This window comes from Fringilla coelebs (genome assembly GCF_963513975.1).
Source record: "Fringilla coelebs genome assembly, chromosome: 9".
Lineage (NCBI taxonomy): Eukaryota > Metazoa > Chordata > Aves > Passeriformes > Fringillidae > Fringilla > Fringilla coelebs.
The window spans coordinates 4,047,293-4,072,421 of NC_140067.1; the positions used below are offsets into that span (position 1 = coordinate 4,047,293).

Consider the following 25,129-nt stretch of genomic DNA (forward strand, 5'->3'; position numbering starts at 1 on the left):
GGAGTCACAGAGTAACTTCTCTTTTCTTGTGACACCTTCAGGTACAGACAGTCCCTGCTGGAGGATCGAAGTCAGGGCTGTGAGCTGAAGGCAGTCACTGTCTGTGGTCACTGCTTGGTGAGCAGGACAGGAGGAGGAGGATGAGGAGGGATGATCTCATGCCTTGGGGCAGCAGGACAAGGTCTTGGAGGTTGAACTCTGTGTGCCATTGCTCCTGTGTGTGTCATGCAAGATGTCAGCCCTGGCACTTCACTCTGGTAAAGTTATAAGGAGCTAAGCCCAGAACTCATAAAGGGAAATATCGCACAACTTTAACACATTGTGATTACCACACACCCCTATAATTAAACCAAACATCATCAGTAACCAAATCTCTTAAAAATGGTCTGAAAGACTGATAAATTTCTTGTCAAAAGTATTAGGTTTAACTCAAATTTTGTTGGCATGTTTTGGGCTACTGTAATGTGCATTTCCTTGGTTGGACTACCTGAGCTCAGGGATTTAGTACCATTAATTCCACCTCCTGTAGCTTTTCTGTACCTGTGAGTTCCAAGTATAAAGTGTTTTCTGTGACTGTGATTTGAAATAGATCTAGAAAACTCTTCTAAGCATTGTTTGCAAAAGAAGCAATATTTTTAGAAAATTAAGTGAACTTTTCTTGCCAGTGTGATGCCATGTCAGTAGTCTCTTGTTGGCTGGTTGGTTGGTTTTTGTTTTTTTAATTTTAATTGACTTTATTACTAGGCACTGTTTTGTTAGGTTACTGTGCCCAGTGTAATATGAATCATTCTGCCATTCTTGCTGTGTTTTTGATAAAAATATATCTGAGGAAGAAACCCATTATGCATCTTTTTTTTAAAGAAACATCTCTGTGCTGTTATTAAAATTAAATAATACGATGTATCTTAGGCTTCTTAAAATCTAAGTAGGATGAAGAATTCATTGCAGATGATCCTGTGGAAAGGCTTTGCAAGAGGAGGGCAATCAAGTAGGGATAATTAGAGTTACTATTTAAATATGCAGAAAGCAAAAAGCTTATCTGGAAGAGCAGAGTGAAGTGTAAGTACAGCGTAAGACTCACGTAAGGATGATTTGCAAGCAATAAAATCACACCTCCCTGACTTTGTAAGTACAAACTAATAAGCAGTGTTTAATAATGGAGACTGTAATGGTGTGGGATATAAACCCAGTGGAATGTGATTTTACCATTAGATCTTACCTGAAGGGGGTGGATTGGTTTAGCACTGACAGAGGGAGGATTACAGGTATTTGGAATGTGTGTGCAGTAAGGGATGAGGGTAATTGCTCAAGATAATCTCAGAGCAGTTAACTCAGAATAATGACAGGGAGTTGGTGGGATTTCTCTTCCCGGGTTTTACTTCTTCCTCTGAATCAGCCTGAAAGTGTGAACACCTCTGTTGGGACTCTTGCTGCTCCTGTGGTTTGGGAAGGTTTGCAGAAGAACAGAATTAATGTGCTGCTAAGAACAAATCCTCCTTGGCAGAGGAGTGGGTCGGATGGTCTTCAAGTTCTTAATCATCCCTGATTTTGTAACTCTGTCATTATTTTCATTAATTAACTTGAGTGCGTAACACAAACATCACACTTCTTCCAAAATTAATATTATTACTGCCTGCCATTTAGTCTGTTGATCTGAAAAAGAGCCCAAACCAAAATGTTAAAGTGCTGCATAGGCAATAACTTCATTGAACGTGTATTTATCTGAATGGCTTTAATTGGGCATCCTCTGCAGCCCCACCATGCTCTGAGAGCCTGCCTGCTTCCACAAGCTGGGCAGGGCCAGCCTGCCTGATGCTGGGCTTTGGGAGGCAGGAGCTGTTGGAAAGGCTGGAATTCAGGAGCTGGTTCTTCCCTGGGGCTCAGCTACAGGGCAGTGGCTGCCAAGGTTGCCCTGCTCAAAGGAGAAAGGATCTGGGGGCCTGACCACTGGAATTCCTTTGAGTTCCCCTGGCCCTTTCACAAGGCCATGGGTGCTTAACCCATGGTCCTGGCTACCTTCCAAGTGGAGTAATTAAATTCTGCATTCCTGAATTCCCTTTCGTTTTAATTGGATTTGGAATTCTTCACCTTTTGGCTTTAAACTCGCCTGGCAAAACAACTGTTTCTCATTACAGCAAGGGCTTTATTCAGATCAGGGTATATTAGCCTTGAATGTAATGTACATTGCTTTAAATGTGCCAGGTGTTTCAGGAGAGCAGTGTACAAGGGAGAGCAACATTTAACTTCTATTTTTTAATTGATTTTCTTTGCTGTACTGAAGTGCACCCATTTGATGGTTATTCCTGTTCGCACTCTCAGTTTACAGGCCTTGTTGAGACTGTAGAATCAAAGGCAATTCATGAAAATATTTTAGATCTTTGCTGCATCCAGGAAACCTTCTGTTTGCCTCTATGCACAGCTTTCATCTCTTTTGTGTAGTCAGTGAAATCTAGGGCATCACTGGAAATTCAGTTTTTACTGTGTATCCAAATGTTCACCTGATCATGGAGACTGCTCAGCACTTCAGAGGAACCAGCTGGTAAACAAGGGAATCTGTGCTACAGCTCACCTAAAATATGGCTTGGTTTCTACTGTGCCAGTAACTTCTGTTCATGTACTGCAGCCTAAATAATTGATTTTTTTCAGTGTGTGCCACAGCACAGCATTTTAAAGCCCGGGCTGCCTTGTCGATGAGTACTGTGATTCTGCAAAAATTTTAATTAATGAATAGGAATGTCCAAAAGGTGTAGGCAGTAATGAGAGTGAATACTTTAATGGTTTAAATCTGGAAGGTAATTTCTGGACAGGACAAATCTGTGATATGGATAAAATTCAGATTAGTTCATGGTTCACCTGGCCTTAGTGATACCTACACTTAGAACTTGTGAGCCCTGCTGGCTCACAATCAGAACATGTTTTTCCCTGCCTAAAATGGAATTCTATTAGTCAATTCACATTAGCCAAGTCTGAAGTCTGTGTCTGGTTGGATTTATTTGCACTGGGCTGATGACAGAGCTCTGTTTGGCTTTTTGTTTGACCTGGATATGTGTATCTTCCTTAGTTCTGTCAGTCTGCTCTTAGGCTGCTCAGTGAATACTCCTGTTACTGAAAATCCAAGATCTGTAGCCCTTTATTAAATTATAGAGTACATTACTTGCTCCTTTAGTATTTACCTTTGGGCATTAGGACTCTTTTTCCTGGAAAATAACCTGGTACAGGGTTTTGTGGGAGCTTTTGAAACCTCTCTGAAAGAAAAAGAAAACATCCAAGCACATCTGGGAATGCCTTTAAAAAAACAAGTAGCATTAATGAGCACATCTGCATTTTTAAAATATAGTATATTTCATGTAAATGATTGCACAAAAGTCTTTATAAGTAGGAAGGTCCCACCTGTGTTATGGACTATAAATTCACTTTCTGTAGCATTCTGTCCCTTTTCTCTGTATGAATTCCAGAGGACAGCCCCAACTGACAGAAAGCCTTTCTGTTGAGGACTTGATTTTGTTGGTAGGCAGAGAGGGCGGGCAGAACCAGCATCCTGTCTTTCATCCTTCTGGATGAGGATTAATCATGATCCCAGCTGCAGAATAATGCAGATCTTAGCTGGGGCTGGCGAGGGGGAAGGGATGGGTATGGGAGGAGCAGAGGACATCTCTGTCTTCCCTTCCACCAGCCCCTCCTGCCCTTTGTGGAGGAGTTGGAAGGAGCAGATTCATACTGGTTTGTTTTTTTTTTTTTTTTAACTAGTTAATCTTTCATGCATCTTGTGTTTTTTTCCTTTAATCATAAAGAATGCACTCGATTTACTGGTAACACAGACACACACACAGAATGTTTGCATGGCTTCCTTGTTTCCTTGATGATACATCAGGCACTGGGTGCTGAAATTCTGCTGGTTCAAAGGCACACAGATTTACACCAGTGACTTTTACTGTGTCTCTGCAGGCAGCCCCAAAATGCCTTGCAGGTCAACTGTTCTTGAAATGGATAAAAGTGTGCTAATTCCTTCAAGGTAAATCAGAAGGATTATGACATCTAGGAAGAGGAATCTGCCAGACAGTTCTGAAGCAATATAACCAGGACTGACCCAACAGCATCTCTAAAGCTTCCAATAAAATTGCCTGAGGAGTCTGCCAAGAAGCCAGATGCTGCTGCTGGAAAAATACCTTCTGTAGCTTGGCATTTGTCCTGTAATTGCTTCCAAGAGAGAATAAACTGTAGCATGACAGTAGAAGGTGAATGGTTCCTCACCGCATGCTGCTTGGTGATTTTTTAAAATATTTTGAATATAAGCATTATTTTCTGATGTGTTACCACTCATGCAGATCCTTATACTCATTTAACTGCCTAAGAGTTCCCCATCTGAATAATCAAACCCTTTCTAATTTTTTTTCCCTCTGACATGTTAGCCTGGCAGTGGTTTGGTGATTCCTTTTCCTGGAAGTGATTCCTTTTGCAGTCTCTGACCTGATCAGCTGGGCTTTCATCCTGTTAGGGTGTGAGGTGACAATGTACACCTGGTTATGTCACCGTGGGGACCCTGTATGGATGTCTCTCTGTATGGGATTATGATACAGCAAACAACACCTGGCCCACACAGTTCCAAGGGTTAGGTAGTCAGGTGGCTTTGTTTTTTCTTTTAGTATGTTTTCCAGTTGTGGGAAGAGCACTGTCTGTTACTATTCAGAAATGCTGCTAAGTCCTACTCTAACCAGAAACATCTTTTAGGGAAGATGCTTCTTCCCTTTGAAAATGGTTAATACTCCTACTGATAGAAAGAAGAGGCATTGGTGGAGCAGTGTATAACCTAATCAGATAAAAATGAGATGAGAACAGATAAGTGATTCCAAGAAAAGTATTTATTTGAAATTTCTCCAGGAAAATCTAGCAGCTGTCCTCAAATACTTCTGCTTGGTATCATGCAGGAGCCTGCCTGCTGTTCATCCCAGCAGTCCTGTGGGATTGAAGTGGTTTGAAGACTGAACTATTCAAATAGAATGGTCAAAAGTAATTCTGCAGCTAAAACCCATCAGAGAATCACAGAATGTTTGGAAGGGACTTTAAAGCTCGTTGAGTTTTAACCCCCTGCCATGGGCAGGGCCACCTCTCACCACCCCAGGCTGCTCCAAGCCCTCTCCATCCTGGCCTGGGACACTTGCAGGGATCCAGGGGCAGCCACAGCTTCTCTGGGCAACCTGAGCCGGGGCCTCACCACCCTCACAGGAGAGAATTTCTTCCTGATCTCTGCTCTAAACCTACTCTCTGTCAGTTTGAAGCTGTTCCCCCTTGTCCTGTCACTGTGTCCTTGTGACAAGTCTTCCCTTTGGGTTCCCTTCAGCTACTGCAAAGCCACTTGACCGTTCAGAATACTGATATTTAGTGGTGAACATGAATGTAAAAGTGACTATTGCCTGTCTGTGTGAATTCATACAGTCCCAGAAGCTTCTTGCTTTTTCCCTTTGCTATGCTAGACAATGAACTTTGGTAGGAGTCAGGTGGTTGAGTTTGGTGTCATAAAGCAAAAGTCCATTTCCAGCAAGGTGAATTCCTGTGGTCAGTTTTCCTAATACTTAACAGTCAGGGGAACAAGGGCTTAGTGTTGAAAAATAACAAAGATGCTGGCAAAGGGGCTTTTTGTTATTGTTGGCCTTTGGAGGGTTTGCTTTGCTTTGCTGTAGTGTCAGGGAGTTTCAGAGAATGGAGGGGCACAATGTACAGGTCAGCTCTTGTGGCTGAACAAATCTCAAAGGGACCTGGAAAAGTTGGTGCAAAATTCACATCCTTTAAGGAGGTCAGTGTAAGGCATCACTCCAAACTTTACTTCAGATTTCAAAGTATAGCTTAAGTTACAGTGCTGTTATTTTATTTAAAAGGAATGAGAAGGTGAGTTTCAGTTCAGTTTCACTTGAAATATTAAGAAAATTATCCTGAAATTAAAAAAAAAAAAGACCAAACAGAGGTAAATCAAGATATTTCTATGAAGGACAGGAGATGAGCACAATTCCTTCAAATTACTGTGCCACTTCAAAACATGCTGAGCTGTCCAGGATGTGAGATGTTTAATTCCATATCCTTTTCTTCCAATTAGAAGACAGAGATTCTGATTGTGAGGAATTTGCATTCCAATATGAAACGTGGTGTCTGACATTGGTTTTACCTTCTCCCTGGTGATGCTCCTGACTGCACATTTCTCCCTTTCCTCTGGTGTGATGATTGCACCACTGCACTTTAGTAATCATTTAACAGCTCTAATTACAGAATACTGTGATCCCAACTGTGTACTTTGTCCTCTCTGCCTTCTCAGTCCCTGTTTCTTTGGTGTCGAGAGGATCACAAAAGAGCCGTTCTTCCGCTTTGCAAAAATAAATTCCAAAGGCCCTGCTTTGGTAATGTACAGATCTGCATTTTCTCGTGGCTTTGGAGTTAATGACACTGAATTTTAGTCATAGAGGGGTTGGTTTGTCTGCTGTTGTTTCCATCAGTCATGCTGGCATAACTTCTCTGACACTAATGCAGATACACCAGCATGAAATTGGTGTAACTCCAACCCCATTAAAATCAATGCAGTTAGCCAATATGAGTCAAATGCAAGGCCATTGATTTCGTGCTGGTGTGACTTTATTGACTGCAGTGGGGGTGAGGCAGTTTCTGCTGCTGGGGCTCGGGTCACAGCCAGGCTGTGCCTGTGCTTGGAGTAGTTGTGACTTTGGTTTCTTGTTTGTTCTTGCACAGCATGATCAGAAATTCCTTCTCTTTTCTGCTCCAGGGTCAGCAGTGTGGGAATCTGGGAGTAGAGCAGCGAAGTCTTGGAGTAGAGCAGTTCCTAGGGGAAAAGCATTAGGTAATTCAGTTTCACTGAGCAATCTCTAGTCCCATCTGAATGATTTCCTCTGTTATCTTCTATGTGGTATCAGAGGAATGAGGTGGAGTTTTTAAGCCTGCTCCTTTTTGATGTGATACCCTGCTAAAGCTTACAAAAGCACTCTGAGTGGAGTTTTGAGTCAGAAAGTGCATTTAAAGGAATGATGAGTGCTGTATCTATACCCCAGCACACTGGGATTGTTCCTGGTTTTCAGCTCTCTGGGCTGGAGTTGCATTCCCTGCTCCATGGGCAGAGGAGATGTAGTTTTCCCTGAATTCAAATGCCATACCTTTAATATTTCAAAAATCCTTTAAAGCACAAGTCCATGTCTTCTATTTTGCCTTTGTTGCATGAGTGCTGCCCTGTATAATAGAAAATAGAAACTGGAATATTAAAATGAAATGTTAGTAATTTGCCATTAAAAATGTTGATGAAATCAATTCATTCCTTTGAAAAGCTTCTTTTTAATCCAGTCAGCATTTTCTGTGAGTAGAAAATTCACAGCACTTCTGGTGAATAATTGGTGGAGTGGAGTGCAGTATTCACCACGACATGGAGTGATTTCCAGGAGGAATTTCAGTAATTATTCCTGCCATCGTTGGAATACTAATAAAAATCTTACTTTAGAAATATTTTATAGGTCAGTTTTCTGCCAAGATGCTCTTCAGTGGTGAATCAGCTTCAGTGGTGCTATTTACCCCATCTGAGGAACTGGGGAACATGCCTGAAAGATGCCCTAGAGACAGAAAAATGGAGCATAGTTTAAACCACAATAAACTTAATAAAATGTGTTATTAGCCTAAGTTACATGTAGGATTTTGTTAAAAAAGAGCTTCTTGTTTTCAGGAGATAAGAGAAGTATTTTATGAATACAGTCAACTGCAGCAATTAAATAGTAAGGGAAATTAAATGCTGTGGTTGGAGTACCAGGTATTTTTCTGATATTGGATGAATTAGAAAGGGTTATTTGGCAATGTTGTTCTGGAAGACACTACAGACATAGAACAGTAAACTGCATAAAGGACATAAAACTCCTTCCTTTATCATAATATATAGAAAATCAGCAGTGGAGGGAAATAAATGCTCATTTTAGAGCAAACAAAACTAAATATGAGATCTGGAGGCAGCTGTGAGTCTTAAAAAGCTGTCTAATTTAGGGATTGAGTGGGAGATGAAGGGTGCTGGGTTCCAGGGGAGGGTTTGTAGGGAAATAAATGTTTGTGTAGGATCTCAGTTTGTGCATGTCAACAGTAAAATTCCTTTCAGCTTTACAGGCTGCAGAAATACCAGTAAAGAAATGGCAGGAAAAGGCAGTGCTCTCTTGGAGTGCCCTAAAGGAGACTCCTTTGGTTTTGTCACTGGAGGCAGTGCATTCTGCTGATCTGGGGCAAATGGCAAAACAGAGGGGAGGGACAGACCCGTGAACAATCCAACAGAGGCTGTTTTCTGCAGCAGGGCAGCCAGAAGTTCAGTGCACAGTCCTGTTAAACACTTCACAGAATTCGCTGTAATGAAGTGTCACCAACAGCTCCCCTGTTTGCTTTTGTTTCCTCCTCATTTTCTCCTCTCTGTCAGTGTCTTAATATCTCTTTTACCTCAGCTTGCTCCTTTTCTGGTCCTTACTTGCAGGCCTCTTTAGCTGCAGTGTATCAGTGGGTTTTGGATCAGTCCCTTGGGTTCCTGTTTGGAATTAGTGCAGTGCCTGCTGTGACAGATGAATCCTCTGATGTTCTCCAGCCCTGACCATTGGGGAGATGAGCTGATGAGTACAAAACAGTGTGAGCAGCTCCAGAGGATTTCCTGGCCCCTCTCCCTTGAGGGTACAAAGAGCACTGGTGGCAAGGATGGGTTTTCCATCGTCAGTTTGTGTGTGGTCCCACTGCTGTTCTCTGTATTGGGCTTTGAGGGCAGGTTGGAAGTGGATGAGTAACATTCTCTCCCACTTACACTTGAACTGGTTTTAGTTTTCCATGATCACAGCACTCTTCAGTTCTGTTTTCACTTACATTTTACCCTTTTAGTATGTTTGGGCTTTGCTTAACACTTGTAAAACCACGGGCATCAACATGATTATGTTGGGAGCTTTGGAGGAGAAAAAATTAATTGCAGGATTCCAGAGGCATAAAAGCAGGAGCTAAGGATGGGAGCACAGCTTTTGTTTTGTCAAACCAATGTTTGGGAGGCACCATCCTCTTGCAAAATCCCACTCTGTGGCTGTGGAGAAGTTAAATACCTCGGGAATGCCGGGGCTTAGTTACAAATCCTTTCTAAGACTGCTTTTCTTTTATATAAGCAGATGGAAACTGGTTTCAGGGGAGGGAACTTCTTAAGTTTTGAAGTCCCAAAGAAAATTAATTAATTCATGTATTTGAAAGCCAGAGGGGAAGCATTATGATCATCTTGTCTGACCTCCTTCATAAGTTGGGCCAAGGGAAGTCTCCTAATAACCCCTGCATGAGCTCACTGAAGCGTGGTTGAAAAGACAAATGATTTGACAGAAATTGTTGTTTCACAGGCGCGTGGGGGAGGCGAGTGGAGCTTGGGACTAATTTCCCCATGCATAAAGGGTCTAACCTGTGTTAATCCTAACTGCAAAGTGAATTTACAGAACTATTTCTTTGCTAAGGCTTTAGGTTTTGTGCTGGCGTAGGAGTAATAGAGAACACAGGCTTAAGAACTTCTGGAATTAAGAGCCAGTTAATTCCAGAATGCGCTGATTGTGTTCCTGCTGTAGCCACTTAATAAGGCCACGGAAAATGTCAGTATTTTGTTAAAATGAAGAGCTCAGAATCCTCTTTAGGAAAAGCTGAGGCATGCACATAACATTGCAATAGCTGGAGCAGTAGCAAGGCACACAAGGAGATTGCTAGAGTGGATGGATATGTGTAAAACGATGGATTTTTTAATTTTTTTTTAATTTTTTTTTTTGGAAACGCAGCTAACAAAATTTTGTCTTTAGAGCAGGGAGCAAAATGTGGCAGAACTGATCAAAGCAAATAGCATCTCATTGATAAAACACATGCTGCAGTACTTGCCACAGTTGGGAGGCTGTGGTATTTAACAACGGTGACCTAGATTGGAGGAGACAATGAAAGCTGTTGCGGTGAGGAGCAGATTGAGTGCCATTCTCATCTGGGTAATAAACGGCTGAAATATGGACAGTGCATGAAAGTTTACTAATGTGGCTTACATAAAGACCTATACTTTTGGAGGAATTGTCTCTGTAGCAAATTCAGTTTGAACTATAGCTGGTGTCTGACAGATGTTTATGTGCTCCTTTACAAAGACACCTATTACTTTATTCAAGGATCTATGAGCCTGTGAGAGTATGACCTGATTAGGTTTGAAAGTAAATCAATATGTGAACCTGTCCAAAAACAGACATGCATTTATTTTAAAAAATATTACTCAGTGGGATAGCCTCGAGGGGATATAGCTTTTCTGGAGAGTTTCAGATGAGATAGCAGTCATATGTTGTTACTTTAAAATATTCAGTGCCATTCAGATGCTACTATTTCAGCTGTCCTGTTGGAAATAGCTGACAACAGGAGATGACATTCCTGATGCTTTGTAGCCACAATGGCCTTCTAAGACATTAAAACTTGCTTAACTACGGACCCCAGGGGTATTTAGTATTTATTTTTAATTTATTTTTTTAATAAGTGGACCTATTATAAATATTTCCCTTTTGTGAAGTGGCTCATGTTAGTGCTCCTTGTAGAGTTATGCAGTTAACCTTTGGGTAAATATAAATCCAAATTCTCGAAAAATAAACTGTCAATCCAGCTGTGACTCGAGAGATGCTTTAAGTAAGTGCCATTGAGCTGTAAAGGCTGATGCATCCCTACTGTGCTGTAAAACTAAATATTATTAAATTGGGTTGCAGGCAGGGGGAGGGGAAGGAGATGGGGGTTGTGAGGGACATCTGTTCTGCTCAGAGCTCCTCTCCCTGCTCGTGGGGGGATTTAAAGCAAGAGTGAGGAGGGTGAGAGCGTTGCCCCCAGCACTGCTCCAGCAGCTGTGCTTGGGGAGAGGCATCTCCCTGTCCGTGGACCTGGCCAGAGAGCTCCTGCAAGCCTCACTTGGGGAGCTGTTCCCTCCCTGATCAGCCTTCATTTGCTTTGTCCTTTCCTGCTCTTTTCTCAGCTGAGAAGATTCATCGAGATGCTGTTGGTTTATTCAGGTCTGTTACACCAAGCAGGTGTGTTCAGCAAGCGCTGCAACTTCAATTTGTGCCTTGCTTTATTTTTTTTCCTCCTGTTTTTTTTTGCCGTGCGGTGCTTATTCAGATTCCACAGAGGGGGGAACAGGGAATTTTGTATTTCAAAATCAGTTCAGCAGATTTTGAAAAGCTATCTTTGAATATTCTATAATACACAGACAGATTTGAAGAGCTTATTAAAGAAAGCCCCTGACACACTTCAGCAATATTAAATCACTTCAGACGGTGCATGGCAGTGTAATGTTACTGAAGCATTTTAAAATGTTAAAAGAGCCTGGATTTGGAAGTACTGGTGGCTTCACAGCCCTTACTGTGAAAAGTGATTTCAAGTGTCAAAATTATTCCAGTGTTTGCAGTCTGTTACTTTCTTAAATGACAAAGAAGGGACATTAGTAAATAACTCTAACTGCAGTTAATCTCTGGCCATCTAACCAGCTGATATGCTGGGTTAATATCTTTATTAAATGCTTATTTAATAAGTGGGCAGCTGTTCCAACAGGCCAGATGGACTTCTCTGTAATTGTGCTAATAATGAGAACTTTCTCACAAAAAGAAAGGGCAGTAAGAAGATGCATTTGGTGAGGGAACATCCTGACAAATGGCTTCAGGACAGTCTGCTCCTCTGCCCTCGACAGACTGGCTGGAGTAAGTGGTTCATCCCTCAAAGCAGGAAGGACCAGCAGTAAGGACTGGAGCAATGGGTTCTTTTTGGCTTAGATGTTTATTCTTTGTGTATTCTTTGCCTCCAGAGCCCTGACATCCCCAGTCCTGCCTCCCTCATCCTGCTCCAGCACATTCCTGCTGTGGATTCACACCTGGTGCATTTTTGTCCCTAACAAATACACATCTTTCTCCCTAAATGTTATCTCTCTTGATGTTATCTTTTTGCACCTATCCCATTTATATTTCATGGGTTTAGTTAACTATTTTCAGAGATCTTTACAAGAAAGATTACTAGATGGGTGTTAAAATTACAGCTTTGTTTGTGTGGAGACAGAGTCTTTTATACTGGAAACATTATCATAAGCAAGAGGAGTGGCAAAGTATGATGTTCTCAGCATGAGCAATGAATACATTTTTCATTTGTCTTTGTTCAAGTAGGAGAATGAGAGCACTGAAAGAGAATTGGAGGAGTAAAAATCTGTCCTTACTCTCTGACAATATGGAATTGGTGCATTTAAGAATTGAGTCCTTGCTGATTTTTTTTGCTTTTGGTGACGTTCTCATCTACTTTCTGCATTGTGGTCTCTGTTCTCCAGCTGCTGGTCCAGAAGTGCTGGTCTTCTCTACACCCTGAGCAGTGTCTCTGGGCTGTGAAGGCATCTTGGATATGCCCAAACACCTCCAATATAGATGTTTGAGGTAGTCACAGATAATTATGCTTAAGCATCTAAAATCATGGACAACTGGCTCAGTAGATGGAGAACTTCATGTGTTTCTCCCTTGCACTGGTTTGGCTTTTTTATTTTCCTTTCATGTTTTAAACTCAGAAAATGACTGTTCCTTTTTGTTTCCTTCCCTAACAGCACTGGAAAGGAGTGAATGAGATGAACTGTTTGGGTTACAGTATCTGAAAGGCTAAATTATTCTCTTGGAGAGACGTTCTAAATGAGCCTGACCGAGATCCTGGATCTGTGTGAAGAGGACTAAGGATATAGGATGTCAACTGAGACAGAACTTCAAGTGGCTGTTAAAACCAGCACAAAGAAAGACTCCAAAAAGAAAGGTAGTGACTCATTTCTCTTTATTTGTGTGTGTTTTGTACTTTAATCAGCTCCTACATCAGCCACCTTTGGCACATCTGTGGCTCTTCTGTCATCTGTGTGCTCAGTGAAAGTGGGATTTGTTAAGCTCAGTGGAAGTCTGGTACAGAAATATGGGGTTTGATTCTCTGACATAAAAAATATATCCTTTTGAAATATGAGAAAAAAATTGCATATTATTTATGGTTCACAAAGAGAAATACCGATTTTAAAATTACTCAACAAAAGATCACTTTTCTTTTTCTCTGCTGATAAACACATTTTCTTCTAATGGCTTTTTTTCTGCTTTGTTTTGAACTAACCAGAGCTCAAATGCACTTTCTGTTCCTGGAGTTTGAATTTTATTGACACTTTGTGAAGTTAGAGAACTCAGTAGCAATCTGTGAAGAGATTAATTAATCTGGTAGATATAAATATAAATGAGGAAGAAGAAAACTCAAAATTAAGGAGAAGCTGTGGAGAAATGCATGGTTGATTAGTTCATATTAGTATTTACAATTTTGCCTCAGACTGTAGAGCAGTTCTTTGCAGTGATAAGTGTGAGAAATGGGACCATATGAATTTGGTGCTTATCCTTGTTTAAAGATTTTTAGTAGGGATTTTTCTCCTTACATTTTTATTAGTACTTTTATTGCTTATGGTTTTAAGTACTGATGAACTTGGAGCACAAGACCTTAAATTGTAATGGTGCTCTTGCTGCTTTGTGTAGCCATGTTTGGTTACTTTTTTAAACATACACGTGAAACTGAGATTGAAAAACAGATTTAATATAAATTACTGAAATAAAAAAAGTAAAACAAAAAGAAAATCATCATACTAAATAGTTTTAATACTCAATACAGTGAGATTTGAACTTTCATGTGAGCTCTGGAGTTTGTAATTCTGTTTCTTTCTGTGGATGTGTCATTTAGCCATTTACTTCTGAGGGTTTATTGCATTTTCCTAAGACAAAAAAAAACCCTCATCTTTGCTTATGTATGTATATTGGAGTTTTACTCATGTATAATGCAACTTTATAATGCATCATGTAAATTTTACTCATAGTAAACTTGAACTGCTGGGCAGCAATACCATTTATTGCAGCAATTCTACCAAAACATTTACTAAGGCCTTTTGTTCCCTTTGGCTTTTGTATCAGAAATCTTTATCCTAGAGTTTGTAGAAAACACAGCAATTAAAAGATTTCAAGTGTTTGTTCAGGAAGATGGTTTAAAAACCTTATGACTGCTCTAGGCCTACACTCAAAAATCAAAAATGATTCATTTAAGATAAAAAAGCTCCAGTTGGGAAAGGCAAGAAAAGGGGAACTTTGATGTAAATGAGAATGTGATCTAAGATGTTTAAGGCAAATAAAGTTAAAGTGGTTTGGTTGTGTGATCATTTAGTTTTTGGGGGCAGGCAGGAAATTAAAAAATGTCATTTCTTTGCAATATGGATAACATCTTTTTGATGTGTGTCTCCTATGTTATTTCTTCTGCTGGAGGCTGAAACTTTTGAAACCAGCAGACAACTCTTTTAGGAACTTGATGTTTATGCTAATAAAATATTCAGCATCCAACTTGTAAAAACATTTCCATAAATCACAATAGCTGAACACTTCTCTGCCCAAAATCTGATTCTATCCCCCAAGTGGAAATTCCGAAAATGACCTTCAGTGCTGAGGGGGAGTATAAAATATGTTGTGTGGCAGTGATGTGAGTGTCTGGAGAACTGGAAGGGACAGGGAATGGCAGTGGGGCATCGCAGGGTTATTGGGGCTCAGTGCTGTCTGTGCATCCCATCAGCCATCCCAGGGCTGGGGCAGTGAATGCTTCACACACACACAAGGTACACAATGCACACACTGGCTGCTATTCAAATCCCACAGAACCACAGGCAAAAGAAACTCAGTGTGCTCATTTACTTGTCATTGAGTTGTATGCACTTCCCTGTGTTCCAACAAAGGAGCCCTCCTCTCTATGGTGGGAGTGATGGACATGTGAAAAACAGGGATTTTATTTTCCCTTTTTTTCCCCAAGTTCATTAACTGTGAGCAGTGGCAGGTAGCAAGTGCTAACATGAAGTTTTTTATGTTGCTAATCAATGAGTTTGATTATGCAATGGAACTGAGTATTCCCAAGAAATCAGTCTTTGCTGTATAAACAGAAATTTCAACTCTGGTGTTTTTTATTTTTTTATTTTTTCAGCTCAGTGTTTTTTATTTTTTCAGCTCAGTGTTTTGTTGCACTTCTGGAGGAGTGTGCATCCATCTCCATCCAGAGCAGGGACAGGCCTCTTTTGCTGTATTATCCACTGTTTTGGTGGTTCCCCTGCTTTCTGCAGCTCACAGCATCGCATGGAATGTCTGTCCCACGTTTGTATCCCACTCTGGAGGTCTGGAGTGACTCTGAGAGGGTGAGGATTAGTGTGGAGATGGAGCATGGACTGGGTTCTTTCCTGATCTCAGCCTAAATCTTCTGTGTAGAGTCAGCTAAATCTTTAGTTCTCTTCATCTGCATAAACATCCAGTAAGGTGGTGTTTATTATTTGGAGTGTTGAAATAAAACAAAGCTTAATTCCTAGGATTTGTAAGGTGTATATGGATATAAAGCAGTATAAACTGTCAGATAAATGTGAGCAGCTTTTCTTACTGATGTACAATGGCCAAAAAGAAAGCAGTGATTTGTACATTTGTGGTAGTAGTGCCTACCTTGAGTTAAAGCCACTGTGATGTCATTAGTTAACAATTTAATAACCTGGGCAGGTTAGGAAAAAAGTTGGAGGAGTCTAATGATATTTAGTGAGTGTGAATGCAAAGTCTTGCTGCTGGGATGGACAAACTCCCTGCCAGAAGAGTGGAATGTGTGGTTGAAGTTTCTTTAGGATTTCATATAACTCCTTTCAGGCTCTGTTACATAGACTGCTGACTTTTGGGCGACAGGGAGATAGTTTGATCTGTGCTGCAGATGGGACAAATAAAATGCTGGTGCAAAGATTTGACCAAATATTTCTTTGATGTGCTGGGCACACACAGAAAACTCTTTCTGTAGTCACATGCAGAATAGTTCCCTGTGGAACACTTCTCTTTATTTATATCTGGTATTTTTACAGCCACGAGCTTTGTGGTCACAGCGGCTCTGCAGTGTCTCCACTGTCATCTGAGCTGGTTTGTGAGGCAGTGTCAAGAACTTAAATCCAACACCCTCTCAGAAGCTGCTGTTTGCACAGAATCACAGCTGAGGAGCTCTGATGTTCTGTGGCTAAGTTCAATATTTACACAATCATACCAGATTGTAATTTTGTATGTTAACATTATCACCCTGGATAACCTTAAAAGCAGGCTATTGAAAAACCTACTTTTAAGGTTATCCAAATAACCTTAAAACAAATTTTAAGGTACAAATTTTGCCTTTCATTCAGCCCATATTGATCTGATGGATCCAGGGTTGGGTGGGCTCTAGAAGTGATTTCTGGTCACACTCCTGGCAGAGGGGTTGGAATTTTAACTGACCTGGAAATACCATTATGGGAACAGAAGTGAGCCAGGCACCTCCCTTCCTCTCCAGATTGTTTTTCCTCCCTGTGCTGTGAAGCTCCTTGTCCCTTGAGGACCAGTGTTTCACCCTGACCTCCAGAGCCCTCCTTCCTGCACTTTATTCCATTTTACAGGCTTACAGTGCACTAGGTGTTATTAGAGGAGATTATATTTCTGCCATTCCCCACCTCCAGCCCTAATCTTCATTCCACTCTTGCTGATATCTGCTGGTAACTTCATTGTAATTATCTTTTTTGCTCACATTTTAAAAGATATCCTGGAGAGGTTTCATGTTGCTCTCTAAGTGGAAATGGTGAAAAATTCTCAGGAGATTTAGAAAGCTCAATTTGAGGACTTTTTTTGGTGATGCAATTTTTTTTTTGGTGAGTTTGCCAGAAGTCATGTGTTCTTTAGGAGGTGTTTAGAGAATTAATGGTATATCTAATGCTCTTAAATGCTGATGTTATTTTGTTTGCTTATGTCATCTGGTTCATTAAGAAGTGGATAAAAATTGTGTGTTTGTATCATTCAGGATAGGAAATTAGAGGTTTTTTATTATCCAGAGTGGTTAGAAACATAAACCATGTTTGTCTTGTAGTACATGGGGGAAAAGCCTTGTTGTAAGTGTGTATAGATTATTGAATCAAATTGAAAACATTTACTTGAGCCTATCGGAATTAAAATTGATTTAGAAACCTCTCTGGGGGAAATGTGTTGCATTGATGTTGAATTCACACTGATAACTGCCTGGGAAAATCCCTTCTTGCAAAATTAGCTGAACAGAAAAATTGAAATGGGAGGTCAGTATGGAAGTGAGCCAGGCTACCAAATTTCAGCACAGATCTGTGTCTGCTTAGGGTAGGCCAGGAGACTTTCCTAGGGATTTATTCTCTTCCTCTTGCACTTAAATTCTGAAATTTTTCTATTTGAAGCTTAGGGCTTGTTCTGCAATTCCATCTCTCATAGTATCCCCATTGACTCCTGAGTCAATTTTCAAAATGACAGGGACTTGTTAAAAATGGAAGCACATTCAGAGAGGAGCTTGGGCACGTTGGCTCTCAGCATGATGGTGGCTGATGCTCAGATCTTGGGTGAGATTCCCTTGTTTCTTGGCTTTCCAGAGCGTGTGAGAAGCACGTGGCACCTGGGAGCAGCTCAGGGCAGGCAGGGCGCCCAGCTGGGGATTGCTGCACCCAGCCAGTAGGAACAGGACATTGAGGGAGGGTGGGACATGCTCTGCTGCAGCTGGAGGTGTTCTCCTGGCCTGGAGCTGGGCTCTGTGTCCAGGCTGGATGGACATCCAGGTGCCCAAGCCGTGCTCCAGGAGGGAGAGCTGGTTCATGCCAGGTGAGGAGTTTGCACCAGGGGGGTTCGCGTGGCAGCGCTGGCTTGGAGGTGGGAGATGTGAGTCTGATCCTCTTGGGATCACGATGGCAAAAAGCATAATTGTCCCATTTTATCTCTCCTGAGTGCTGATTAAAAGGAAAGCAGTGGCTGCAGGATCATTCACGTGCGGATTGGGCCTGTGGCAGAGTCACATCTATTTCCTGGGTCTTTTAAGCACTAATGAGAGGCTGGGGTCTGTCTAACTATCTAAAGGAAAACCTTTGCATCCCCAGGAGCAAAACTCTTGTCAGACTAAGATCAAACAGGAGCTACCTAGTTAGTTTAAAAGCCTTTGGGGATAGGAAGCCTTTAAACGAGGTTGTGTTTTGTCATTGTCAGTTTCCATCAGAGGTGCCTGACGCTACCTCAGTCCTGTTTTGGGCTTCTTAGACCTCATTTGAATCCAGTCTTTGCACTAATCATTGCCAAACTCCAGAGTGGAATGGAGGTTTCTGATAGATGTAAAAGTTACAATTTTGCTGACACACAGAAATGTTGGTGCAGTTTTTGCAGCTATGTTTCCAGGTTGGAATTTCAGTTTAAATTAATAACTGCTATGATGGTGGATTACTTTTTTAATGAATTGGATAGTGATGGTGGATTACTTTTTTAATGAATTAACTTGTTTTTAAAAACTTTGTGATCAACTACCAACAATTAAAGCATCATCACCATAATGAGGCATTTCAAGATGTCACATTGGTATAGGTTCATTTATTTTTCTGATTATGTAGCTAAGATTCATGGGCTCCAGCAAAATTTAAATTTGATCTAAAGAGTAATGAACAAAGGAGCTTCTTTCATTGACTGGGAGTGGATTTCCTTTGTTTCCTTGCAGTTGCTATGAGTTTTTCAATAATTTATAGATCAAGTAACAGCAACATTAATTGATACACTAATTGTGTCCACATGCCTGCCTTTAACAAATCTCTTTTGTGAAATGATTGCTGACAATATTAATTGCACGTCTTTTGTGAGTTGATATAAGTTATGAATTCATTCTCAAGTTGAAAGGGGGTGGGAAAATCATTAATTTTGACATTGTGTAGCTATAATTAACAAGGGTTATCCAATAACCTATCATCAATTAGAGAGCTCATGAATTCTGTTTTAAATACCACGTACCAAAGGGGGTCTGTGGTTGTTAATTGAAGGATTCTTTGGGGGTGATGGATGTTGTCTCTTATTGCAGATATGATGTTTATTGTTGTATTTAATTGAGGGAAATCTGCCTAAACTAAGGTTGGAGCTGGTGTTACCTTGCTGCTCCTCAGCAGAGGAATCAATAATCTGTTGAATATTAAGAACAGCGTTTCTTGAGAGCTTCTATTACAATTTCTCAATGATTTAACAGTCATCAAAGCATTTCAGTTTAAAGCAGTAATCAGGAGCTCAATGCAATGCATATTCCAGAGAGGGTTTGAGCCATGTAACAGTCCTTGAGTACAGGTGAGGGTTGCTGTGCTCCAGTGCACTGGGAGCCTGCTGTGAGCATCACCTGTGCATCCTGTTCAGCCTGTGCTGTACCTTGTTTCTGGCTGCATCCTCCTATGCTCTAAAACCACCCCTGAGATTTGACTGAAATACAGAGAAAGTGGGGCTGGGGCTGATAAGGAAGTAGAACTTCTAAACAGGCAAATCAATTAATTTTCAGCAAAATTTTTTCTCTGCTTGCAGTCATTGAAAAACTCTCGGCAAAATTGCAAAATTCATATTAGAACTTTCGTAAATGGAAAGTTTTGTTTTAGAGAGTTCAGGGAAGAAAATTCTATTGTGTAATGAATAACTGAGCAGGAATGACCTAATTCATCCAGATTAGTAGCTAAAATACCTCCAGAGGTTTGGATAAGTAGAAGTTTCCTAATATGGCTCACAGAAAAATATTCTACAGGGACAAGTATGTTGGTGATGATAATGTTTTTGTGGCATTCTTCATCCAAAGATATTTTCTTGCCCAATAAATATTAATGAATAACATTTCTGTCAGCATGTTGCACTACGTGCATTTGGGCATTTGTAATTTTCTGAAACATTTTGCCTTTTCCATCAACATTATTATTTCTTTTAGAATTTCCCATAAAATGCAATAAAGTGTTGCTCACTTGTATAATACAGATTAGAGGTATCAGCTGTGTTGATAACTGCTCCCATTTTGCTGAAGGGGTATCAAACACAAGTAAATTTGGAATATTAGATCGATCCCAATATTAAATTGCCCCCTGATTTTCCCTGAAATAAACAGGTAACGCTTAGCATTGGTGTCCACATTATTGCAGTGTATACTTTTTCATATTACTTGGGAAAATTCCTCCAATCTTATATAATTTTATGTAATTTGTGGAAAATCGTGAGCTTTCTTGACCCATGTACATATGGGGGAAATGCAAATTGATTTCAGAGGTGGTTAGGTCCTTGCATCAAAAGCCAGTGCTGATCACTCACTTACTTTCTAAAGATTACAGCACAAATCAGGGGAGGGCTTGGTGTGTAATCTGAGGATCCTGTTTCTTATTTTGTTCTTTAACCAGCACATTTCACTCTCTCCGTGTTGACATCACAATTATTTCATTAATCAGCTTGTGAAGAAAAAGCTGTGGAGGAATGTACAGGTTAACAGACACAGGCAGGGTTTGGTTTGTGTGTTTAAACAGGCTGAATTAGAAATGTTTATTTAGATCTGACCACTTCTGGTTAAGAAAAAAATCACCCACAGAATTGGTGCCATTTTGAAATATTGTTACAGAAATTGTAAGCCCTTCATTCATGCCTTGTGGTATATTCCTCTTAAAGAGCTCAAAGAAATATGTAGGGAATTTGGCCAAGTAATAGGCTCAGAGTTCCTGTGATAAATATGTCAGGGCAGACATTCACTGTGCTCCTTAGGAGTGCAGAAAAGATGTGGCTGTGATCCTCATGCATGATTCTGTGTATAGGATCAATATGGACATTATTGGTCCTCCAGAAAAAAGGTAATATATTATATATACATAAAATGTATTTGGGTTGTCAAGTGATAGAGTGGATGTTCCTTGTGAGTCCCTTCCAACTCAGCTGATTCTGTGATTCTGTGAATGTGTTGAAGCATAACATTTCTCTTGAAAGTGAATTAGAGATAAACATGTCCTCAGAAACAATCACATCCTATTTGTATTATTTTTATCTAAACATTATTATAGATAATAGCTAGTGTTGGTATAAGGACGGGGAAAAGAGCACTTCTCTGCTTTTCCATTTGTTTGGTTCTGCATGTGTGACAATATTTAGTTTGCTTAACTAAGTAATGTGTTTGTGGGGGGTCTTTTGTATGAAAAAGAAAGGGATGTACTTTAATGTTCATTGGCATCTTTCCTTCTGCTTGCAGCAAGAGTAGGGGGGGAGCTGACAGCTCCCAGTGTTGGGATATCCCAGTATTGAGCTAAACCTGGGAGCTGCCAAAGGCCATTTTCAGTCTGGTTCTGGCTGTAAAACCTCATGTGGAGACACTCAGACTCTTAAAATGTTTCTGCTTTGAGCCTCCTGAGCAGCCAGAGCCTTTCCCCAGAGCCTCTCTCCGCAGATGAGGATCAGTGGGGTTGAAATCACTTCTGATTTAGACACTGTGTTTATCCTGTTCTCACTGCCCAGGCTGAAATACCAAACGCAATTATCACTTATTTGCAAGCAGCAGCAGTTTACCCCCTTTATTTACTCCAGTATTGGCTTTTCCCAATGCCTTTTATTTATGCAGTTGTGCAGTGCAGGAGAACAGTTGCCAACACAATATCCATTATTATTCTGACAAGAACAGAGTAGCTTTCACTTCCATTTCCCAGAGACAGCATTACTCATTGCTGCAAAACAGCATTAAAAACAGGAGAAGGAGGGGGAATTGTCATTTGGCAGCAGAGTCCCAGCACTGCCTGTCCTTGCTCCCAGTAGATCAAGTTTGAAGTAGAGGTGGGAAGGACGTGTGGTCTCTCTTTGTGATGGGGCAGTCAGGGAAGCAAACAAGCTGTTTTGCTCCATTGATACAAAAGTCATTAGGGGTGGAACCAAAGAAATTGATATGATTGTGTGTCCAGCATCTTCCATTGAGGGTAACTGAATCTGGTGAGCTGCAGGGTTTGGGGGGATTTTTCCTCTCCCAGATCCTCCTGCTCGTGGTTTCAGGGGCTCTAGATATCCTGCAAAGTTATCCAAAAGCACAGACAGCTCCAGCCTTGACTTCTAAATATTAACATTTCACAGCAGATTCTTCTACAAGTGACAGGAGCAGCAGCTTCCTCTGGAGCCAACTTTAAAGTCTACCCTGCTTTAACCACCAGCAAATGCTGAACAGCTAATCTGTGATCTATAATTACACCTCTTATGCTCTTAGTTTAGTTAGAGAGAGAATTGTGTAGTGAAAAGGATGATTCAGGGAGTGAAATGAAATTAAGTGCAGTCTTTTGAGGTTAACTATTAATTTCATTTTAAATATAAAATTGCCTTGAAAGTAATAAGAGGGTAATATTCACGTGTCACAATAATGTGCTGATAACTAGGTGGAAGGCAAAAACACCAGTTGTAGTTGGATGAACCATTCTTTTTTTTTGCAGCCTTGTGTTGCCTGTGTAAGTTTTAAATTGAATTCAAATGTCCAAAGTCACATAAAGTGAATTAAATGCACCGGGGAAATTGGGTGTACTCTGAACTCAGGCATGGCTTAAGTTTAGTATTGACATGGTTACCTTGTGTGCTCAGTGTTTGCCGTATTTAATAGTGTAGGATATTTATGGCTTATAGTTATTTTCTAAAAAATGCACCTATCTGAAATGTCTCTTTAAAAATCTTGTTACCAGCCCTTGCCAGTAAAATTGTCTGTGGAAGAACACAGCCTGTGCTGTGGTGAGCGTGTCAGAAGGACGGCAGGGCTCGAGAGACTCTGGAGATCAAAATGAAAGCTACCTACAGAATTCTTTCTCTCTCTTGCCTATTTTCTTTCCCTGTGCTAGACTATAACTAAAGCAATCCATTATATCTATGCCTCTGTTTAATTGCATTAAAGAAATGCCGGGGCTCTAAGGTTAAGCACTAAAATTCTAAGGAAGCAGAGCCTCAAAGTTGCCTGTGTAAGCCTCATTTAACATCCCTTCAGGATACACATTTTCATACAGTTTTTAATGAGCTGAGCTCATCTTGCTGTTTCCTGGAGACCTTTGTCCTGCTCAGTGAATGGAAGGACAGTGGTCAGGGAATGTGCTCCATTTGAGGCTGCTGTCTGTGCTTGGCACTCAGGATGGAGCTGATGCTTTGCTGCATCACACCCCGGCCTGAATGTGGATGTGTGGCTGTCGATGGAATCTAAATCTAAATTCCTTACATCTCAGAGAAATTCTTTTCATTTATACCTCTGAAATAAGTTTAAAATTCATAGTGTGAATGACTGGACATCAGTGCAGGCCCTCAGAGGAGTGCAGTCAGAGCAGGATTTGGGAGGGATTAATTTGGCAGAGGAACAAATGAGAAGAGACTGAGAGATGGTTAAAATACGGATGCTTAACATGATCCCAGGGTCAGAGCAGAGGGGGATGAACAATCTTTAGTGACACTGAGGTTTATTAGAGATTATCTAACTCTAAAATGATGGTAAGACCCATACTTTGAAGCATGTGTATGTATGTGTTAATGAGGTCCAGGATAATGCTAGTCAATTATAATTCTTTTTAGGCCAAGTAATTTCCTACAAGACAAGTGTAGGTGGTCCCATTCAGTGCTAGATATTTACTTCAGTGAAACAAACACAGCCTGGGTGTTCAAAAATAGCTTGAAAGGAGTCCTACCAACCTGAAAGCTCACTTTAATGCTAATTAAAAAGGGGTCATGTCTGGGGTTTTTTTATGCAGACATATTTAAGAAAAGCAACAAAGATCCTGGAGTCAGATCCCATAGAAACAATGAACCTTTATTTTATTGTGTTTAAAACCTTTAGGATTTTATCTTAATTTCACCGTTCATTTTAAATTATCTCACAACCATTTTCAGGGACATGGTCATTTGGGCAAATAAAGATAAAGTCAATATATATTTCACATATTTAAAAACCTAGTAAACTCTCTCCAGTAATTTCTTAACTCAGTAATTCCTCATATTCTATTCAATGCATAAACTGCTGGTGTACTGAAAAGATTATAAAGATAAAGATGAGGTTTGGGTTTGGGTTTTTTTAATCTTGTGGTGGAACCAATTATTTGGGGTTAAATGTCCACAGAACAGTCAGATATTGGATTTTTAGTCTGTGAAATTATTGTGTGTTGATATGAAATACTTCATGTCTTTGTATTAAACTCCTCTGGTTTTAAGACAAAATATAATTACAAAAAGAATTTTGAGGGGAGATTTATGTCTATTTGGTAATGAAGCAATCAGTGGAAATTTAAAGGTACAGTAAGCATTTCTATAAACACACTATGGAAAATGTATTTCCTGTTGCCTATTAAGATTGACAAATAAAGATGTCACCTGTAACAAGTAACCTGATAATTGCTGCTGGAGTCCAGTTTTGTAGTGAAATGTTCACAACAGAGGAAGAAGGAAGCCTTGAAGTTGTGAAAAGTAACTTGTTTTTCACTATTTACTCACAGTTCAGCTTCCAGGGAGGTTCTATGGACATTTAATCTGGTCTTGAATATTTCATAAAGAGGAAGCTCATTGGGAACTGCTGGCCAACACAAGAGTGAGAAGAGCTACACCTTTGAGTGCAGTTATCAAAGAGGACTTTTATCTTTTATTAAATTTGTGCCATGAATATAGGAATATATATTGTTTTCCACTGCTGGATCACAGGGGAATGCCCTGGTTAGAGAGTGAGCTGGGGGAAAAGACCCCAAAGGTGCATCTCTTCATGTGTTTTTCCAGGAATGTGAAGTTATCTTCAGAAATGTAACTTGAAGCTCCTGTGAGTTCACTGACCATCAGATGAACTCTATGAAGGCAGCCTTATATTTTCTGTATTTTCTTCTTGCTCTGTTCCACACAGGCTATCTCTAGCAGATAAGTCTAAACTATTACAACATCATCTTTTGTTAATGCCCCATAACCTCTGCAGGCCAGATTTTGTAGTTTCTGTCATTTCACACTAATTATATCCAAACACAAGCTGATTTACTTTTTTCTCTCAAAGCAGATGATGTTTGGAGGAGACTGAATTCTCTAAGGTTAGTAATGAAGTTTCCATTTGAAGTAACCCAGTTCAAAGGGGGAAAATTTCCCCTTTAGGTTTAGAGCAAAGGTTCTAAAAGCCTGAGATGTGAAAATAAAGAGGCACTAGCTATAAATACCTTTCAAATGATGTCTCTTAAGACTTGCTGAAATGTGTGGTTAAGCTTCTTTCTAGCTGCTTTAAAATATTCAAGGTTATTGGC

The 25,129-nt window shown here is 40.3% G+C and overlaps 1 protein-coding gene across 4 annotated transcripts in view; it reads left to right on the top strand.

Annotated features, from left to right (window-relative positions):
* Positions 1–12,743: 12,743 nt before the first annotated feature.
* The window catches only part of DAB1 (DAB adaptor protein 1), a gene marked incomplete at both ends in the record, with an annotated part of 98,625 nt that continues 86,239 nt past the window's right edge, over positions 12,744–25,129 (top strand). For all 4 annotated transcript variants that reach the window (XM_084211023.1, XM_084211025.1, XM_084211024.1 and 1 more), the window contains one exon: positions 12,744–12,810. In XM_084211023.1, coding sequence (XP_084067149.1) covers positions 12,744–12,810 — 67 coding nt within the window. The remainder of the gene's footprint in view (positions 12,811–25,129) is intronic.